Genomic DNA, 17,241 nt, shown 5'->3' with positions numbered 1-17,241 from the left:
GGTTCAGTTCAGCAAGTAATTGTGTAGAATGTGTGTTAGAGTCAATGTTTTGATAAACCTCAAGATAGTTAAACCCTTAGCCCAGACTGTTTGTGTATTCATGTAACCCAGTTAAAAATGAAACTGCCTTTGATTAAGTGCCAAATTGTAATATTTATCACAAAGTGTCTCTTTATGTATATTTATCACAAAGCAGTCTGAGGAAAAAAAGAGATCTCTGTGAACTGCATTGATTAGAGAAATTCTTTCCAGTGGTAAGAGTCAAAGAACCTGTAACACTGGAATAGGAAATAATGAAGTAGAAATGAGAGGATATGCCCAGATGGGACAACAGCATTATGCTTGGGCCAAAGAACTAGTCACTTAATTTCAGATCAAAACTATCCTCCTCATTGTGGACTCTTCTGAATCCCAGATTCAGATGAATGTAGCATTTTTAGGAATTACACAGAAAATAGTGCTGGCTGAGCTGCCTCAATCACTCCATGGCAGTAGGTTAGCAAAAAGCCCTCTGCTTTTTCTCTGTCCACTGACTTGCTTTTTCTTCAGTCATCCTTTCACTGACCCAACCATCAAGTTTGATAGTATTGTATTTATTAACACAACCTTGTACTTAGGTATATATGTTTTGGTTCTCTGTCCTGAAAGAGAACTGGAGAAATGCCTTTTCACTACAGCTTGAACAAGGTAAAGGCTGGAGATTTTTGTTAATGGTAGCAGTATGATGTTACAATAATTACAAAAAAATGAACATGTATGTAGTAGTTAAGTGCTTTTACGCATGTTTATACTCTACACCATATATATTAACTGTTTTATGTTCATTATGACCTACAAGATAGACACTTTTATTGTCTCTGTTTTACAGATGAGTAACGCAAGATACAGAGCTTAACTTTTGTCTAAGGTCACACAGCTAGTAAATGGCAGAGTGAGGTTTCCAACTTTCATCCAGAGTCTGTGCTCTTATCACTGTGCTGCACTGTTGTGTTGTATGGTGTGGAAGGAAATTAGGTCTAAATTTGACCTAGGATAAAGCTTACTTTTGACTTTGGGTAAAGATACTCTCCAAGCCTCTTTTTTTTTGGCCTGTAAAGAGCATAGCATTAGTTCCTGTTCAAAGTTGATTGTGAAATTAAAAAGTAAAAGTATAAACTACCTAGCACAGTCTTCTCATTAAGCAATTTCTCTTTCTTCTTCCCCTTAACAGTGAATGAAATGACTCCAGGCTATTTTTTTAAGTATATTTAAAAACAGACATAAGGGATTTCACATGGTAAAAGACTGGCTGATAGGATGACTGTTGTGTCAGAGTTGACTATGGAGAAGCAGATCCTGTTTCCTGAAAAGAGGCATTGTGATGACAGTGGGGGGTTATTAAAAAGCCTAGGATTCAGAGAAGGCTCCACAATAAGAATAGTTTTGATCTAAAATTAGATTACTAGTTCTTTGGCCCAGACATAAAAGTACCCTCCTTAAAGAGGCTTTGATCTAGAGGTGGAAAGAGAATGAATTAGGAAGGTTGAAGGCTTGAGAGAAGAAACAAAGACCTGGAAGAGACATTACCTTTTAAAGCTACTTTGTTTACTTGTACTGACCATGTGGGAGAAAGGGAAAAGAGAAGATTGGGAACTAACTTAAGAGGATTGCTCTGTGGAGCAGAATTCTCCCATCCTAGTCCTTGATCTTCTAGGTGGTGGCAAGGAAATGTTACTAGATAGGAAATAAGGAAGAAATCCTAGCTGGGGTAAGCATTTTCTGGGGAGTGGGAAGCCACTCCTAGATTCTGATTTTTTTTTGGTCACCAAGGCTGGAGTGTAGTGGCACAATCATGGCTCACTGCATCCTCGAACTCCTCGGCTCAAGCAATCCTCCCACTTCAGCCTCCGAGTAGCTGAGACCTCAGGCACATGCCACCAGGCCTGGTGACTTTTTAAAACTTTTAGTAGAAACAGGGTCTTGCCGTGTTCTCTAGGCTGGTCTCAAACTCCTGGGCTCACATGATCCTCCCTCTCTGGCCTCCCAAAGTACTGTGGGATTGCAGACATGAGCCACCATGCCCAGCCCCAACTTTTTGAACATGAAAATACTTTATTTTATTTTTGAAAATTAATGCTGTTATTTTAAAAAGTTAATACTGTTGTGATTGCCTTTGATTTTTTAGTGAAGCTTAGAGTGATCAAGACCCATATTTAGGTTGGGTGCGGTGGCTCACACCTGTAATCCTAGCACTTTGGGAGGCTGAGGCGGGTGGATCACCTGAGGTCAAGAGTTCGCCACCAGCCTGGCCAACATGGTGAAACCTTGTCTCTACTAAAATTACAAAAATTAGCCAGGCATGGTGGCAGGTGCCTGTAATCCTAGCTACTTGGGAGGCTAAGGCAGGAGAATCCCTTGAACCCAGGAGACAGAGAATGCAGTGAGCTGTGATTGTACCACTGCACTCCAGCCTGGATGACAGAGACTCTGTCTCAAAAAAAAAAAGAATTGATGTCTGGCTCTCACTCCTAGACATTTAATTAGCAGGGAATGCAACCTAAGCTAAGATCGTGCCATTGCACTCCATCCTGGGCAACAGAGCAAAAACTCCATCTTAAAAAAAAAAAAAAAAGACCTGTAGTTTAAGAGAATGCCCCAAGAGCCACTCTAAGCTGCCTGGGGCAGCCTTCTCCATGAATAAGGATAGGATTTATTCTAGCTTATCTCTCCCTGCAGCATACGTGAGAAGGCTGTTCGAGAGCTGCTTACCCGACACTGCCAGCTTTTGGAGACCCCGGAATATTGGGCTAAGGAGACTTTCCTTACCCAGAAGCTCTGTGTGCCTGCTGAATGGATTCACGAGGCCAAAGCTGTGCGAGCACACATGGAATCTGACAAGCACTTAGAGGCCCTGTATTTATTTAAGGCTGGGCACTGGAACCGCTGCCACAAGCTCATCATCCGGCACTTAGCTTCTGGTGAGTGTTGGGGCCCACATCTCCTGGAATCACCCAAATTTTTCCAACCTCTGAACTTCCATGATGGAGTCAGACCAGAGATAAGACAATGTAGGACATGGCCAACTTGAATCAAATTGCACTGTGCAAAAAGTCTCTGCAGAAGAAGCTTAGCCAGAATAAGGAGGTAGAGTAGCAGGGGTACGTAGCTATATTGTTATCATTTCCCAGAAATATCCTTGATGTACGCTTATTATTAACTTCTGTGTTTACTTATGGGAATTTTGTCCAACACTAGAAATAATCTCCTTAGGGACCTGAAACTAGAAATTCTTCACATTTTTCATTGGAGAATTTCAGAATACAGGCATATCTCATTTTGCTGTACTTTGCAGATACTACATTTTTTACAAATTAATGGTTTGGAAAACTCTGCACGGAGCAAGTATGTTAGCAGCATTTTTCCAACATGTGCTTACTTCATGTCTGTCTCTGTTTCACATTTTGTTGGTTCTCACAATATTTTAGACTTTCTCATTATTTTATCTGTTGTTTTTTTTTTTTTTTTAAAGACAGGGTTTCACCATGTTGGTCAGACTGGTCTTGAACTCCCAACCTCAGGTGATCCGCCTGCCTTGGCCTCCAAAGTGCTTGGATTATAGGCGTGAGCCACTAGGCCTGGCCTTAATAATTTTTTTGTTGTTGTTGTTAATGAATGAGAGCTTCTTGTGTTGCTCAGGTTGGCTTTGAACTCATAGCCTCGCCTCCTCAAGCGCCAGTACAACTGGCCAGAGCACCGCGGCTCCCTATTTTATCTGTTATGGTGATCTGTGATTAGTAATCTTTGATGTTGCTATTTTAATTGTTTCAGGGTGCCACCAACTGCACCTATATAAGATGGTGAATTGATAAATGCTTCTTCAACTTGCCATTCCCATCTCTTTCCCTCTCTTCCGGCCTTCCTATTTCTTAAGACCCAACAGTAATGAAATTAGGCCAGTTAATAACCCTACAATGGCCTCTAAATGTTCAAGTGAATGGAAGAGTAGCACAACTCTAACTTTAAACAAAAGCTTGAAGTGATTACGTGTAGCAAGATAAGCATGTTGAAAGCCAAGATAGGCCAAAAGATGAGCCTCTGCCAAACAGCCAAGTTGTGTTAAAGGAAAGTTCTTAAAGGAAATTAGAAGTGCTACTCCAGTGAACACACAAATGATAGGAAAGTGAGAAACAGCCTTCTGGCTGATGTGGAGAAAGTTTTTGTGGTCTGCATAGATGAAACCAGCCACAACATTTCCTTAAGCAAAAGCCTAATCCAAAGCAAGGCCTTAACCTCCCTTCAGTTCTGTGAAGGCTAAGAGAGGTGAGGAAACTGCAGAAGAGAAGTCTGAAGCTAGCAGCAGTTGGTTCAGGAAACTATCTTTCCATAACATTAAAGTGCAAGGTGAAGCAGCAAGTGCTGTTGGAGAAGCTACACAGCAAATGATCCAGAAGATCGCTAAGATCACTGATGAAGGTGTCTACGCTAAACAACAGATTTTCAGTGTAGGTGAAACTGCCTTCTATTGAAAGAAGATGCCACCTAGGACTTTCATAGCTAGAGAAGAAAAGTCAATGCCTGGCTTCAAAGCTTCAGAGGACAAGCTGACTCTGATTTGGGCTAATGCAGCTGGTGACTTTTAAGTTGAAGCCAGTGCTCACTTACCATTCTAAAAATCATAGGGCCCTTAAGAATTATGCTGAATCTACTCTGCCTGTGTTCTGTAAATGGAACAAGGCCTGGATGACAGCACTTCTGCTTATAGCTCAGTTTACTGCATACTTTAAGCCTGCTGTTGAAACCTGCTCAGAAAAAAATCTTTCAAAATATTACTGTTCGTCAATGATACACCCAGTCAGTCAAGAGCTCTGATGGAGATGTACAAGGAGATTAATGCTGTTTTCATGCCTGCTAACACATCCACCCTGCAACCCATGGGTTAAGGAGTAATTCAGCTTTTAGACTTTATTATTTAAGAAATACATTTCATAAGACTATAGCTGCCATAGGTAGCGATTTCTCTGATGGATCTGGGAAAGTAAATGAAAACCTTTTGGAAAGGATTCACCATTGTAGATGTATTTGTGGGCAGGGTACAGTGGCTTATACCTATAATCCCAGCACTTTGGGAGGCCAAGGCAGGCAGATTGCTAGAGCCCCAGGAGTTCGCGACCAGCCTGGGCAACATGGTGAAGGCGAGTTTCTGCAGAAAATACAAATATTAGCTGAGTGTGGTGGCACATGCCTGTATTATACTCAGCTATTTATGAGGCTGAGATTAGAGGATCACCTGAGCCTGGGGAGGTTGAGGCTGCAGTGAACCATGATCATGCCAGTGCATTCCTGCCTGGGCAACACAGTGAGATGCTGTCTGGGTGGGTTGGGGGAGATGAACATTAGCAATTGGCCGGGCATGGTGGTATGTGCCTGTAATTTCAGCTACTCAGTAGGCTGAGGCAGGAGTATTGCTTGAGCCCAGGAGGTTGAGGCTGCAGTGAGCCATGATCATACCACTGCACTCCAGCCTGGGTAATAGAGGGAGATTCTGTCTTAAAAGCAAAAATATTTGACTGCATATCAAGAGGTCCTCGGTTCAAATCCGGGTGCCCCCTAAAAATAAATAAATAAAATGAAATGAAAAAAAAAAAGAATATTTGGGGCCAGGCATGGTGGCTCACGCCTATAATCCCAGCACTTTGGGAGGCCAAGATGAGCAGATCACTTGAGCTCAGTAGTTTGAGACCAGGTTGGGCAACGTGGTGAAATCCCATCTCCACCAAAAATACAAAAAATTATCCGGGCATAGTGGCACACACCTGTGGTTTCAGCTATTTGGGAGGCTGAGGTGGGAAGGAGGATCACTTGAGCCTGAGAGGCAGAGGTTGCATTGAGCTGAGATGGCACCACTGCACTCCAGCCTGAATGAGAGTGAGATTCCAACTAAAAAACACAAAAAGCATTTGTGATTCATGGAAGGATGTCAAAATATCAACATTAAATGACAGGCGTATGGAAGACGTTGAATCCGGCCCTCATGGATGACTTTGAAAGGTTCAAGACTTTAGTGGGAGAAATATCACAGATGTGATGGAAACAGCAAGATAACTAGAAGTGGGCCCTGAAGATGTGACTGAACTGGTGTCACTCATGAGGAATTGCTTTATATAGACAAGCAAAGAAAGTGGTTTCTTGAGATTGAATTTGTTCCTGGTGAAGATGCTGTGAACATTGTTGAAATGCCAGCAAAGGATTTGGAATATTATTTAAGCCTAGTTGATAAAGCAGCAGCTGGGTTTGAGAGAACTGACTTCCGTTTCTAAAGAAGTTCCACTGTAGGTAAAATGCAATCAAACAGCATGCCGTGCTACAAGGGAAATCATTCATAAAAGGAAGAGTCAATTGATATGGCAAACTTCACTGTTACCTTGTTTTAAGAAATTAGCATAGCCATCCCATCCTTCAGCAACCAACACCCTGATCAGTCAGCAGCCATCAGCATCAAGGCAAGACCCTCCACCAGCAAAAAGATGGCATGCTGAAGGCTCAAGTGATTGTTAACATTTTTAGCAATAAAATATTTTTTAATTAAGGTATGTATGTTGGTTTTTAGACATAATGCTATCATTGCACACTTAATAGACAACAGAAGTATACTATAAACATAACCAAACAATCAAAAAATTTATGTGACTTTATTACGATACTTGCTTTATCGTGGTGTTCTGAAATGGAACCCACAGTATCTCTGAGGTATGCCTGTATGCGCTTTTAATTCTGAAGTCCAACATTATTTCTCCTTGCTTTCTGTCTTCCTGCCATGTCTTCTGTACTTTTAGAAACCGTGCACTTGTGCAGACATTGTTCTCAATATTTTGTTTCTTCAGATGCCATCATTAATGAGAAATATGACTACCTGAAGGGGTTCTTGGAAGACTTGGCACCTCCAGAGCGCAGCAGCCTAATTCAGGATTGGGAAACATCTGGACTTGTTTACCTGGACTACATTAGAGTCATTGACATGCTCCACCGTATACAGCAGGTACCTGAGATCCTGAAATTGCTGCCTGATTTTCCTTTTCTCAGGCCCTTCCATCTTTAGAGCCCTCACAAGGCCTTAGTATATACTTGAGAACGCATTGGCAGACATATTACTGTAAAAGCAGGCAGGACATCTTGCTGAGGCTCATTTGATATAACCATTTTGACAGCTGTATTGAAACTTAAAAATGCTTTTTTTTTTTTTTTTTTTTAAATATATAAGATGGGGTTTCACTATATTGGTCAGGCTGGTCTCTAACTCCCAACCTCAGATGATCTGCCCACCTTGGCCTCCCAGAGTTCTGGGATTACAGGTGTGAGCCACCGTGCCCAGCCCTAAAAACGCTTTTTTATGTTTATTAACAACTAGTATGTGCAATAGACATTCCTGAGGCTTGTCCATAGACAGTCCCTTTCCCTTGTTCAGCCCTAGTTTGAGTGAAAAACCCAAAGATGAGAGATTAAGAATGAAGATTCGATGAGGATCATTGTTTCACACATTATTTGGCATGTTTTAAAATAGCAAAATAGTTAATTTGGCAGGTTTTAAAGTTGCAAAATGGTTAAGTCTTTATTAAAATGTCTTGGGTCAGTTTTTTTTTGTTGTTTTTTTTTTTATTGAAACAGAGTCTTGCTCTGTCACCCAGGCTTAAGTGATTCTTACGCCTCAGCCTCCCAAGTAGCTGGGACTATAGTGGTGTGCCACCACACCCAGCTAATTTTTGTATTTTTAGTAGAAACAGTGTTTTACCACATTGGCCAAGCTGGTCTTGAACTCCTGGCCTCAAATCATCAGCCCGCCTTGGCCTCCCAAAGTGCTGGGTGTATGCATGAGCTACTGCACCCAGCCTTAAGGTCAGTCTTTGTAGTCATAAAATGGGTCTCCACCGCTTGCTTATGGTACAAAAACCAAACTCATTTTAATAAATATAGGATTTAAGTCCTTTTTGAGGCCTTTACCTTTCCAGCCTTACTCCTACCACTCATTTCACATTCCAGCCTTGCTGCCCTGCTGTACTCACACTAAATTACTTCTGGTGTTTCTAACAAACCATATTATGTTCCACACTTTACCTAGCACACTTAAACCCATCCTTTAACATCTAGGTTGCTGTTAGCCCTACTTCTCCCTCCTTTTCCCCCAGAGATAATTAATTGCACTTTCTTACTACCAAGATACTTAGTGCATTTTTCTACCGTCAGACCATGTTGTAGTTACTTGTTCACATTTCCAGGTTGCCATAAGCCCCTTATGGAGAAATCTTTTAAGGTTAGAGGCAGTAAAGTATAGGAATTAACAGCTCAAGTTCTAGAATTAGACTCATAATTTCAATTCATGGCTTCCAAATTCACTGGCTGTGCAATCTTGTGCAAGTTAACCACCCCCTTTGTCTCGTCTGAAAGAAAAAAGTGGGTGGGGTAGACAGTGGTACAGATTATAGCTCATATCTGATAGATTTTCACAAAGGTTAAACAAAATATACTCAAAGTGTTTAGCATAGTGCCTTTCATGTACTAAATACCTTTTTTTTTTTTTTAAGGCAGAGTTTTGCTCTGTCACCCAGGTTGGAGTGCAGTGGCATAATCTCAGCTGACTGCATCTTCCATTTTCCATCTCCCAGCTTCAAACAATTCTCCTGCCTCAGCCTCCCCAGTAGCTGGGATTACAGGTGTGTGCCACCACACCCAACTAATTTTTATTTTTAGTAGAGACGGGGTTTCACCATGTTGGCCAGAGTGGTCTCAAACTCCTGACCTCAAATGATCCACCCACCTTGGCCTCTACTAAATGCTTGATAATTGTTATTTATTATTATCCTCATCAAAGTTTCAACTCCTAGTATAGTGCCTGGCACATAATGGGCATAATTCAATGTTTGCTGTACTTTTAGTATGAATTAAGAGCATCATTTCTGAATAATCACTTGAAGAAACCACTTTCTCATTGAATATTGAATGATTCATTCACACAACCTATTACTGAGAACCCACTGTGCCAGGCACTCTAGTGGGTTTGGGGAATGTAAAAGTAAACAGTATGTGTTCTGCCCTTACCAACGTGAAGATTTGGTGGGGGAGATACAAGTAAAGCAACAATTACTGTAGCATGATAAGTGTAGCATTAAACAAAGAGTACTGTCAGTATGCCAGCGCATAGCTGGATGTGGTGGTGCATGCCTGTAATACTAGCACTTTGGGAGGCTGAGGTAGGATTGCTTGAGACCAGCCCGTACAGCATAGTGAGACCTCCCTTCTCCAAAAAATAAAAAAAAGATATCTTGTTACATAAAACCTCTCTAGTATTATCTTATTCTACTTCTCTTCCTTACCCCACATGTTACCATGTAAATCTCCTTTGAATTCCCACCTTTTGGGGTTTTAGCTGTTCTCTTTTAGCAGGTCTCAACTTAAATATGACCTCCTTAAAGAAGCGTCTCTTATCCTTCAGTCTCAAGTAGCCATCCAGTTTCTCTCTGCCACATCCACCTGTTTAAATTATCTGCATGGCTTGTGATTTTTCAGGATTTATTACTGTTTCATGTTTTATTGTTTATTTTCTTTTATTTTTGAGACGGAGTTTCGCTCTTGTTACCCAGGCTGGAGTGCAATGGCGTGATCTCAGCTCACCGCAACCTCTGCCTCCTGGGTTCAGGGAGTTCTCCTGCCTCAGCCTCCTGAGTAGCTGGGATTACAGGCACGCGCCACCATGACCAGCTAATTTTTTGTATTTTTAGTAGAGACGGCGTTTCACCATGTTGACCAGGATGGTCTCAATCTCTTGACCTCGTGATCCACCCGCCTCGGCCTCCCAAAGTGCTGGGATTACAGGCTTGAGCCACCGCGCCCGGCCTTCTTTTTTTTTTTTTTGAGACAGAGTTTCACTCTTCTTGCCCAGGCTGGAGTGCAATGGTGCGATCTTAGCTCACTGCAACCTCCACCTCCGAGGTTCAACTGATTCTCCTGCATCAGCCTGCCAAGTGGCTGAGATTACAGGCATACGCCACCACACCCAGCTAATTTTGTATTTTTAGTAGAGACCAGGTTTCTCCATGTTGGTCAGGCTGGTCTAGAACTCCCGACCTCAGGTGATCCACCTGCCCCAGCCTCCCAGACTGCTTTGGGATTACAGGCATGAACCACTGCGCCCGGCCTTATTGTTTATTTTCTATTAGTTTCCTGAGAGCAAATAACTTTGCTCTTGATCCTCACCCCCACACCCAGCCTTTTTGGTGTTTGAGAAAGGGCTATAAACTTGGAGTCAGAGAACATAAATACTGGTTTGGGCTGCATTTTTTACTTCCTCTGTGCTCTTAAGAAGTCATACCGGCCGGGCGCGGTGGCTCAAGCCTGTAATCCCAGCACTTTGGGAGGCCGAGGCGGGTGGATCACGAGGTCGAGAGATCGAGACCATCCTGGTCAACATGGTGAAACCCCGTCTCTACTAAAAATACAAAAAATTAGCTGGGCACGGTGGCGCGTGCCTGTAATCCCAGCTACTCGGGAGGCTGAGGCAGGGGAATTGCCTGAACCCAGGAGGCGGAGGTTGTGGTGAGCCGAGATCGCGCCATTGCACTCCAGCCTGGGTAACAAGAGCGAAACTCCGTCTCGAAAAAAAGAACAAAAAAAAAAAGAAGTCATACCATCTCTCTGAACCCAATTTATCTTGATTTTTGGTGCTGTGTTAAAGCTTGCTGCGTGGTTCAGGACCTCAAGACATTCCTAGTCCAAAGCTATGTATACTGTGTTACCTTCCTCTTGTGTATTGCTGCATAATTAATGCCTTGTCCCCTGCTAGATGGTGGTGGCTCGGCCCTGTGTCATCTTGGGTCTTCCCCTCCCTCATCTCACTGTTGGTTTCAGGGTTTTGTATAGAGTCTATAGGTGGGATTGGAGTGATAGGAACTCCTCTTGTATTAATTGGCTTCTTTGCTTCTTTGTAGGTGGATTGCTCAGGTTATGACCTGGAGCAGTTACACATCAAAGTGATTTCACTGTGCAGTCGGATAGAGCAGATTCAGTGTTACAATGCTAAGGATCGCCTTGCTCAGTCGGGTAAGCCTCTAGCCTCCCCACTCTTTCTGCCTTCTTGCTTCCTGTTTTTATGATTAGTACACCCCACCCTCAGTGCCTGCCACCCGTTTCCAGACCCATTCTCAGTGCTTACTCTACTTTTTCTCTTTAGACATGGCGAAACGTGTGGCCAACCTGCTACGGGTGGTGCTGAGTCTGCATCATGCTCCTGATACAACCTCTGACTCGACACCAGACCCTCAGCGAGTTCCTTTGCGCCTCTTGGCTCCCCACATTGGCCGGCTCCCCATGCCTGAGGACTATGCCATGGATGAACTGCGCAGCCTTACCCAGTCCTATCTGCGAGAACTGGCTGTTGGGAGCCTGTGAGCCCCAGGCTCTTTCCATCACACTCACATGCCTGTTCACACTCACCACACAGAGGTTCCCTGCCTTGTTTAGATTGGCACTGTTGTTTACCATTCTTTGGGTTGGCTAGAGAATCTCCCCTCCCTCCCTGTTGCCACAAGCAGCATCTTCCACTCATTCATGGCTTTTCTTAATGCTGAACATAGCATAAGGGCTTCTGGAACCCAGAAGAGGAGACAAGTCTCCTTTTACCATGCTCAAGACCGTTCAGTGTTTTTCCTTTTAAAAAATGGTCAATAAAGCTCTTTTGGCAGAATCCCCCAAAGAACCAGGGAATCCTTTTTCACCCCTAGCCATTCTGGATCTTGTGACCCTCCATGCCAGCTACCCTATTCCTACCCTGGCCCTTTTATACTAGGACTCCTTGGGGTGGGTGAGACAGATGATAATGGACTCTTAACAGATGAACTATCCACAGAAGGAAGAGGGATTCCCTCTCTTAAGTAATTGGTTAGTTAACACAGAATTTTGGAGTCAAAGGAGGATTGGCCTGAGTTAGGAAATAGAACAGGATCTTTCTGACACACTTAGGGCAGAAGTGAATGCCTGCTATGGAGGGGTTGATCTTCAAGGCTGGTTTTGTTTCTGCCTTTAATGTTCCATGAACACCATACGTTTGCTACTACCATGTGCAGGAGCCCTTGGTCACGGGTGACATGTCTTTGGGAAGCTCCCAGAATTTGGTTTGGTCCCTGGTTTTCAGTCATCTCACTGAGACTGTCTGGATTTGTTTGAAGAGTTTGGATAAAAAGATGGCAAGTTGGGTAACCCTCCCTGTTCATCCCATGTTAGCTCCAGAGCATTTTCCATTCTCCGTCTACCCTCCCAGAAGCAACAACAAACCATGACTGAGGCAGGCATGGAGTTGGGTGTTAGGGGCAGGCAGAAGGCCTTTGCTACACTGCTAACAGCTATAGGGAGCCCCAGGTAATGTCATGAGATAGCCAGTGTTAGGGCTCTTAGGCAATGTGGCCATACCTGGGTCTTTATGCATGAAGATTATATAAAGGTTTTTATTAAAAAAAAAAAAAAAAATATATATATATATATATAAATGATCTAGATTATTTTCCTCTTTTTCTGAAGCTACTTTCTTAAAAAAATAAATAAATAAAATGTTTATAGCATTCCTGGTATTGGCTTTCCCTTTGTATTTTTGGGCCTTCTTGCCCTGAGGATCTTTATGGTGGCTTTGTTTGATTTAGCCTGTTTTTGAATTTGTCTTTAAATGGAAATAGGCCATGGGTTGAAGAGAGAACAATTTGGTGCTAAACTGAGATACAGATTCCAATGGCTAGATTTACAAGGGCAGATTTAGGGGTAAGGGAGTTGATTATTGATTAATACTGATTCCTGTACATATATTGATGCATGTAGATTCCCAGGTCTCAAATTACCCAATAGAATATACTATTCAAAGCCTCCTGGCTCTTCTACTCTAGTGGTTTTTGTTTTTAAACCTTGAGTGACATTTCACCTTTCTAAATCTAGATTCCCTTTTGTAAAGGGGATAGTGATCCCTGATGTTACTTCACAGGGCTGTTTTCAAGAGGAATCAATTGAGTAGCATAAGTACTAATCCAGATCTTATTTTCATTTGTCAAGCTAGAGATGTGAGCAAATTCCAGTTAAGATGAGACCAAAGACATCTAAGACTTTGAGGAATTCAGGGATGAGAAAGTAGAGTAGGTCAGCTCTGTGGCTGGAATTTCCATTTAACTTAGATGCATCAGGACAAGAGTTACTCAGCTGGAATCCCCTTCACAACTGACTCATAATGTAAACCTAAGTGAGTCACAGAGCATTATAGGACTCTTCCAACAAAGAACTCCTGACCTGGTTTCCTTACCAGAGGAATGTTTCAAAAAGTGAGTATGCTATAGAAATGGTTAGCTCTTAGCGATGTTAAGAACTGTGGGCCAGCAGCAGTGGCTTACACCTCTTTTCCCAGCACTTTGGGAGACCAAGGTGGGAGGATGTTTGAAGCCAGGACTTCAAGACCAGCCCAGGCAACATGACGAGACTCTGTCTCTAAAAAGAATAGTTGGGCATGATGGTGTGTGCCCATAGTCCCAGCTACTCAAGAGGCTAAGGCACAAGGATCACTTGAGCCCAGGAGTTGAAGGCTGCAGTGAGCCATGATCGTGCCACCGCACTCCAGCCTGGGCAACAGAGCAAGGAAAAAAAGGTTCTAAATCAGAGATTTATCATAGAAGCCATGTAGCATAATAGAGAATATCAACTTCCAGTTCAAGTTAAGGGTGATGAACAATCTCTTCTACATTTCAAAATTCCTTTGAAATAGTAAAAAATGTTTTCATTTCTAAAAAATGCTCAAAAACATAAAACAGGAACTAGTTACCTCAAGATTTGATAGATCTGTGGAATCTATAACATCCAGATAATTTATTTTCTCAGCAGAACCCTGAAATAATTCCAAAATGGATGTTAACAGGTCTGGAGAATTAAATGTTAGAATAGCTGAGCAAAGGCCCGCAGAGTAGCTGCTCTTTTGAGATGTTTCATCTTTAGCTCAGTTTTGTCAATTTTTGTGAAAATGTAAAATCTATGTATAGTTTCAATTTCCTTTTTGTTTTTGGGGGGGTTTTTTGTTTTGTTTCATTGTTTTTTTGCTTATGGATATCTAGTTGTTCCACCACCATTTGTTGAAAAGACCATCCTTTCTCTATTGAATTGCATTTGGTCCTTCATCAAAGATCAGTTGACTATATTTGTGTTGATCTGTTTCCAAACTCTCTGTTCTGTTCCATTAATCCATGTCTTAATTCTTTTGCCAATATCATGCTGTCTTGATTACTGTACCTTTATGGTAATTTTTAAAGTTGGGTAGTGTAGTGTCAGTTCTCCAATTTTTCTTCAAAGTTAGTATTCTGGGTCTTTTCCTTTTCCTTCTAAACTTTAGAGTTAGTTTGTTGATAACCACAAAATAGCTTTCTGTGATTTTGATTAAGATTGCATAGAATGTATATATCAAGGTGGAAAGAACTGGCATCTTACAATATTGAGTTTTCCTACCCATGAATGTTACATCTCTCTCTACTCACATAGCTGTTTTTAAACATTATCTTTCATCAGAATTGTGTAGTTCTCTTTATATAGATCTTCTCCACATTTTGTTGTATGTATTCTTTTTTTTTCCCACCTGCAGCTGTCTTGATCAAGTTATATGTATTCATTCTTAAGTATTTTTTTGGTGCAAATTAAAACGGCAGTGTGTTTTTTATTTTTGTTTTTTTGAGACAGGGTCTCACTCTGTTGCCCAAGCTGGAGTGCAGTGGTGTTGAAGCAGTTGAACAAACCTCTGGAACAACAAACTGAGGAAGTGGCTTTTTATTCGGCCTGGAGCTGCAGGGGGCTGCAGCCTCATTCACGGAGCTCCCCGAGCTGCAAGCTTCTCTCCTCTTTTATAGGCTTATGCTAAAGGAGAAACTGGGACGGAAATATGTCATTGTCCATTTGCTGGACTTCCGACCTTACAATCTTTTGACTTCATTGATTTGCTAATTCATACGCAGCTCGAGGGGGAAGGGAAGGGAAGAGGGATTACAGAGACCAGACAAAAGCAGCAAGCTGTTTGTCGGCAGAGGTGTTTCCAGGAGGGAGCCTGGTCCGTGGAGATGTGGGGGCGTGACCCAGTGCCTGGCTCCAGCCGGCAGAGATAACTTTCATTTGCAGCTCTTTCAAGGTTAACAGATAGCAGAGATGCTGGGAACTGAAGAGGGAGTCATTTTCCCAGCTCGTTGGTATTTTATTTCTTTTCCTTCTTCACTCTCCTTCCCTTCTGGAAAGGGGGAGGGAGGAGGTGAAATTGAAGAAGTTGAGAGGGTCTCCCCTCTCAGCGTGGTCTCGGCTAACTGCAACCACCACCTCCCGAGTTCAAGCAATTCTCCTGCCTCAGCCTCCCATGTAGCTGGGACTACAGATGCACGCCACCACGCCCGGCTGATTTTTGTATTTTTAGTAGAGGTGAACAGGGTTCACCATGTTTGCCAGGGTGGTCTCGCTCCTGACCTCAGGTGATCCATCTACCTCAGCCTCTCAAAATGCTGGGATTATAGGCATGAGCCACTGCCCCTGGCCAGCAATGTGTTTTTAGTGTGGAATTCTAATTGTTCATTGCTAGTATATAAAAAAAAACAGTTGAGCTGGGCGCAGTGGCTCACACTTGTAATCCCAGCACTTTGGTAGGCCGAGGCGAGTGGATCACCTGAGGTCAGGAGTTCGAGACAGGCCTGGCCAACATGGAGAAACCCCATCTCTACTAAAAATACAAAATTTAGGGGGGCGTGGTTGCAGTGAGCTGAGATCGCGCCACAGCACTCCAGCCTGGGTGAAGAGCAAAATTCTATCGAAAGGAAGGAAGGAAAGAAGAAGAAAGCAAAGAGGAATGAAGGAAGGGAAAGAAAAGAGAGGAAGGAAGGAAGGGGGAAGGGAGGGAAGGAAGGAAAAAGAAAACAGTTGGCTGGTGTTGAGACCCCATCTCCTAAAAATACAAAAATAATCCCAGCTACTTGGGAGACTGAAGCAGGAGAATGGCTTAAACCTGGGAGGTGGAGGTTGCAGTGAGCCGAGATCATGACACTACACTCCAGCCTGGTGACAGAGCAACACTCCATCTCAAAAAAAAAAAAAAGTTAACAAAGATAGTTTTATTTCCTCCTCCCCAACCTTTTATTTTCTTTTCTTGTCTTATTGAACTAATTAGGGTTTCAATATGATGTTGAATAGGAGTGGCAAAAGGGGGACATCTTTATTCTAATTTTAGGGAGAAAACTTCTAGTTTCTCACCATTAAGTATACCCTAGCGATAGGGTTTTTTGATAGTTGTTCTTCAGTAAGTTAAGGACAGTTCCCCTCTACTAGTTTGAATGAGTGAATGTTGGATTTCTGAGGCTTCAGTTTGAAATGATGTGAATGCTTGTGTGACATCCAGAGGGGAATGTTAGGAAGGTTGTTGGAGATAAGCATAGTGTCTAGGAGAGGGAACTGAATCAAGAAAGAGCAGGGAATCACTGGCATATCCACAATGCCCGAAGTCATGGCTATTGACATGATGGTCAGGGAAGTATGTGCTGCTGCTGTTGATCAGGCAGCTGGGCAACTTGACCAAAAATAATCAGAACTCTGTGTACAATAAATACCTGTGGCTGTAAGTGTGTGTTCCTGAGGATAGCCTGACTACCTCACTGGGACCACAGTGTAAAGACTGTTGATGACTTGCTGTACCTTAGGCACTCTGCTAGACTGCCTCGCACTATCAGGTTATCTCACTTGATCCTTGCAATGTTCACGTTGAGCACTGTTAATCCCATTACCCAGACTGAGAAAACTGAAACCCAGAGTTTCAATATCTTACGCAGGTGAGAGTGCTCCTAAGACAAGGCTGAAAGTGACTCTAAAGCCTGTGCTTGCCCTGCCACACTGCCCACAGTGTTTGGGCAAGGTGAAAAAACAGGCTTAGATGGGAATGACTGCAGGGAGTCTGAGGAAAGGATGTGGGTTCCATCTTCTGCTCCGTTGAGTCACCTGGAGTGGCCTGAGGCTCAACACCACTCCCACCCGGAGGGAAGGGCTTGCTTGGCCAAAAGCGCCTAGCCTGGAGTGTCTAGTCCTGCACTTCAAGAAGAGCTGCAGGTCTAAGGAGAACCTGCATCTCCAGAATTCAGGCAATGGTGGCTAAGATGGGAGGACAGTTACCCATCCACTGACCCTGGCCCCTCACACTCTGAAGCTCTGGTCTTCCACATGCCCTTCACACATACCTGT

General features: G+C 42.9%; 1 protein-coding gene across 7 annotated transcripts in view; it reads left to right on the top strand.

The window, feature by feature from the left end:
- The window catches only part of NUP98 (nucleoporin 98 and 96 precursor), a 114,346-nt gene extending 102,627 nt beyond the window's left edge, over nt 1–11,719 (top strand). For all 7 annotated transcript variants that reach the window (XM_078340341.1, XM_009007507.5, XM_078340340.1 and 4 more), the window contains 4 exons: nt 2,716–2,957; nt 6,861–7,015; nt 10,956–11,067; nt 11,198–11,719. In XM_078340341.1, the coding sequence (XP_078196467.1) occupies nt 2,716–2,957; nt 6,861–7,015; nt 10,956–11,067; nt 11,198–11,415 (727 nt within the window). In that variant the 3' untranslated portion in view covers nt 11,416–11,719. The remainder of the gene's footprint in view (nt 1–2,715; nt 2,958–6,860; nt 7,016–10,955; nt 11,068–11,197) is intronic.
- The last annotated feature ends 5,522 nt before the right edge of the window (nt 11,720–17,241 follow it).

Source organism: Callithrix jacchus, chromosome 10 (assembly GCF_049354715.1).
Source record: "Callithrix jacchus isolate 240 chromosome 10, calJac240_pri, whole genome shotgun sequence".
NCBI classification, from domain to species: Eukaryota; Metazoa; Chordata; class Mammalia; order Primates; family Cebidae; genus Callithrix; species Callithrix jacchus.
The sequence above is the reverse complement of the archived record's forward strand: the minus strand, read 5'-3'. Positions and strand labels throughout refer to the sequence as shown.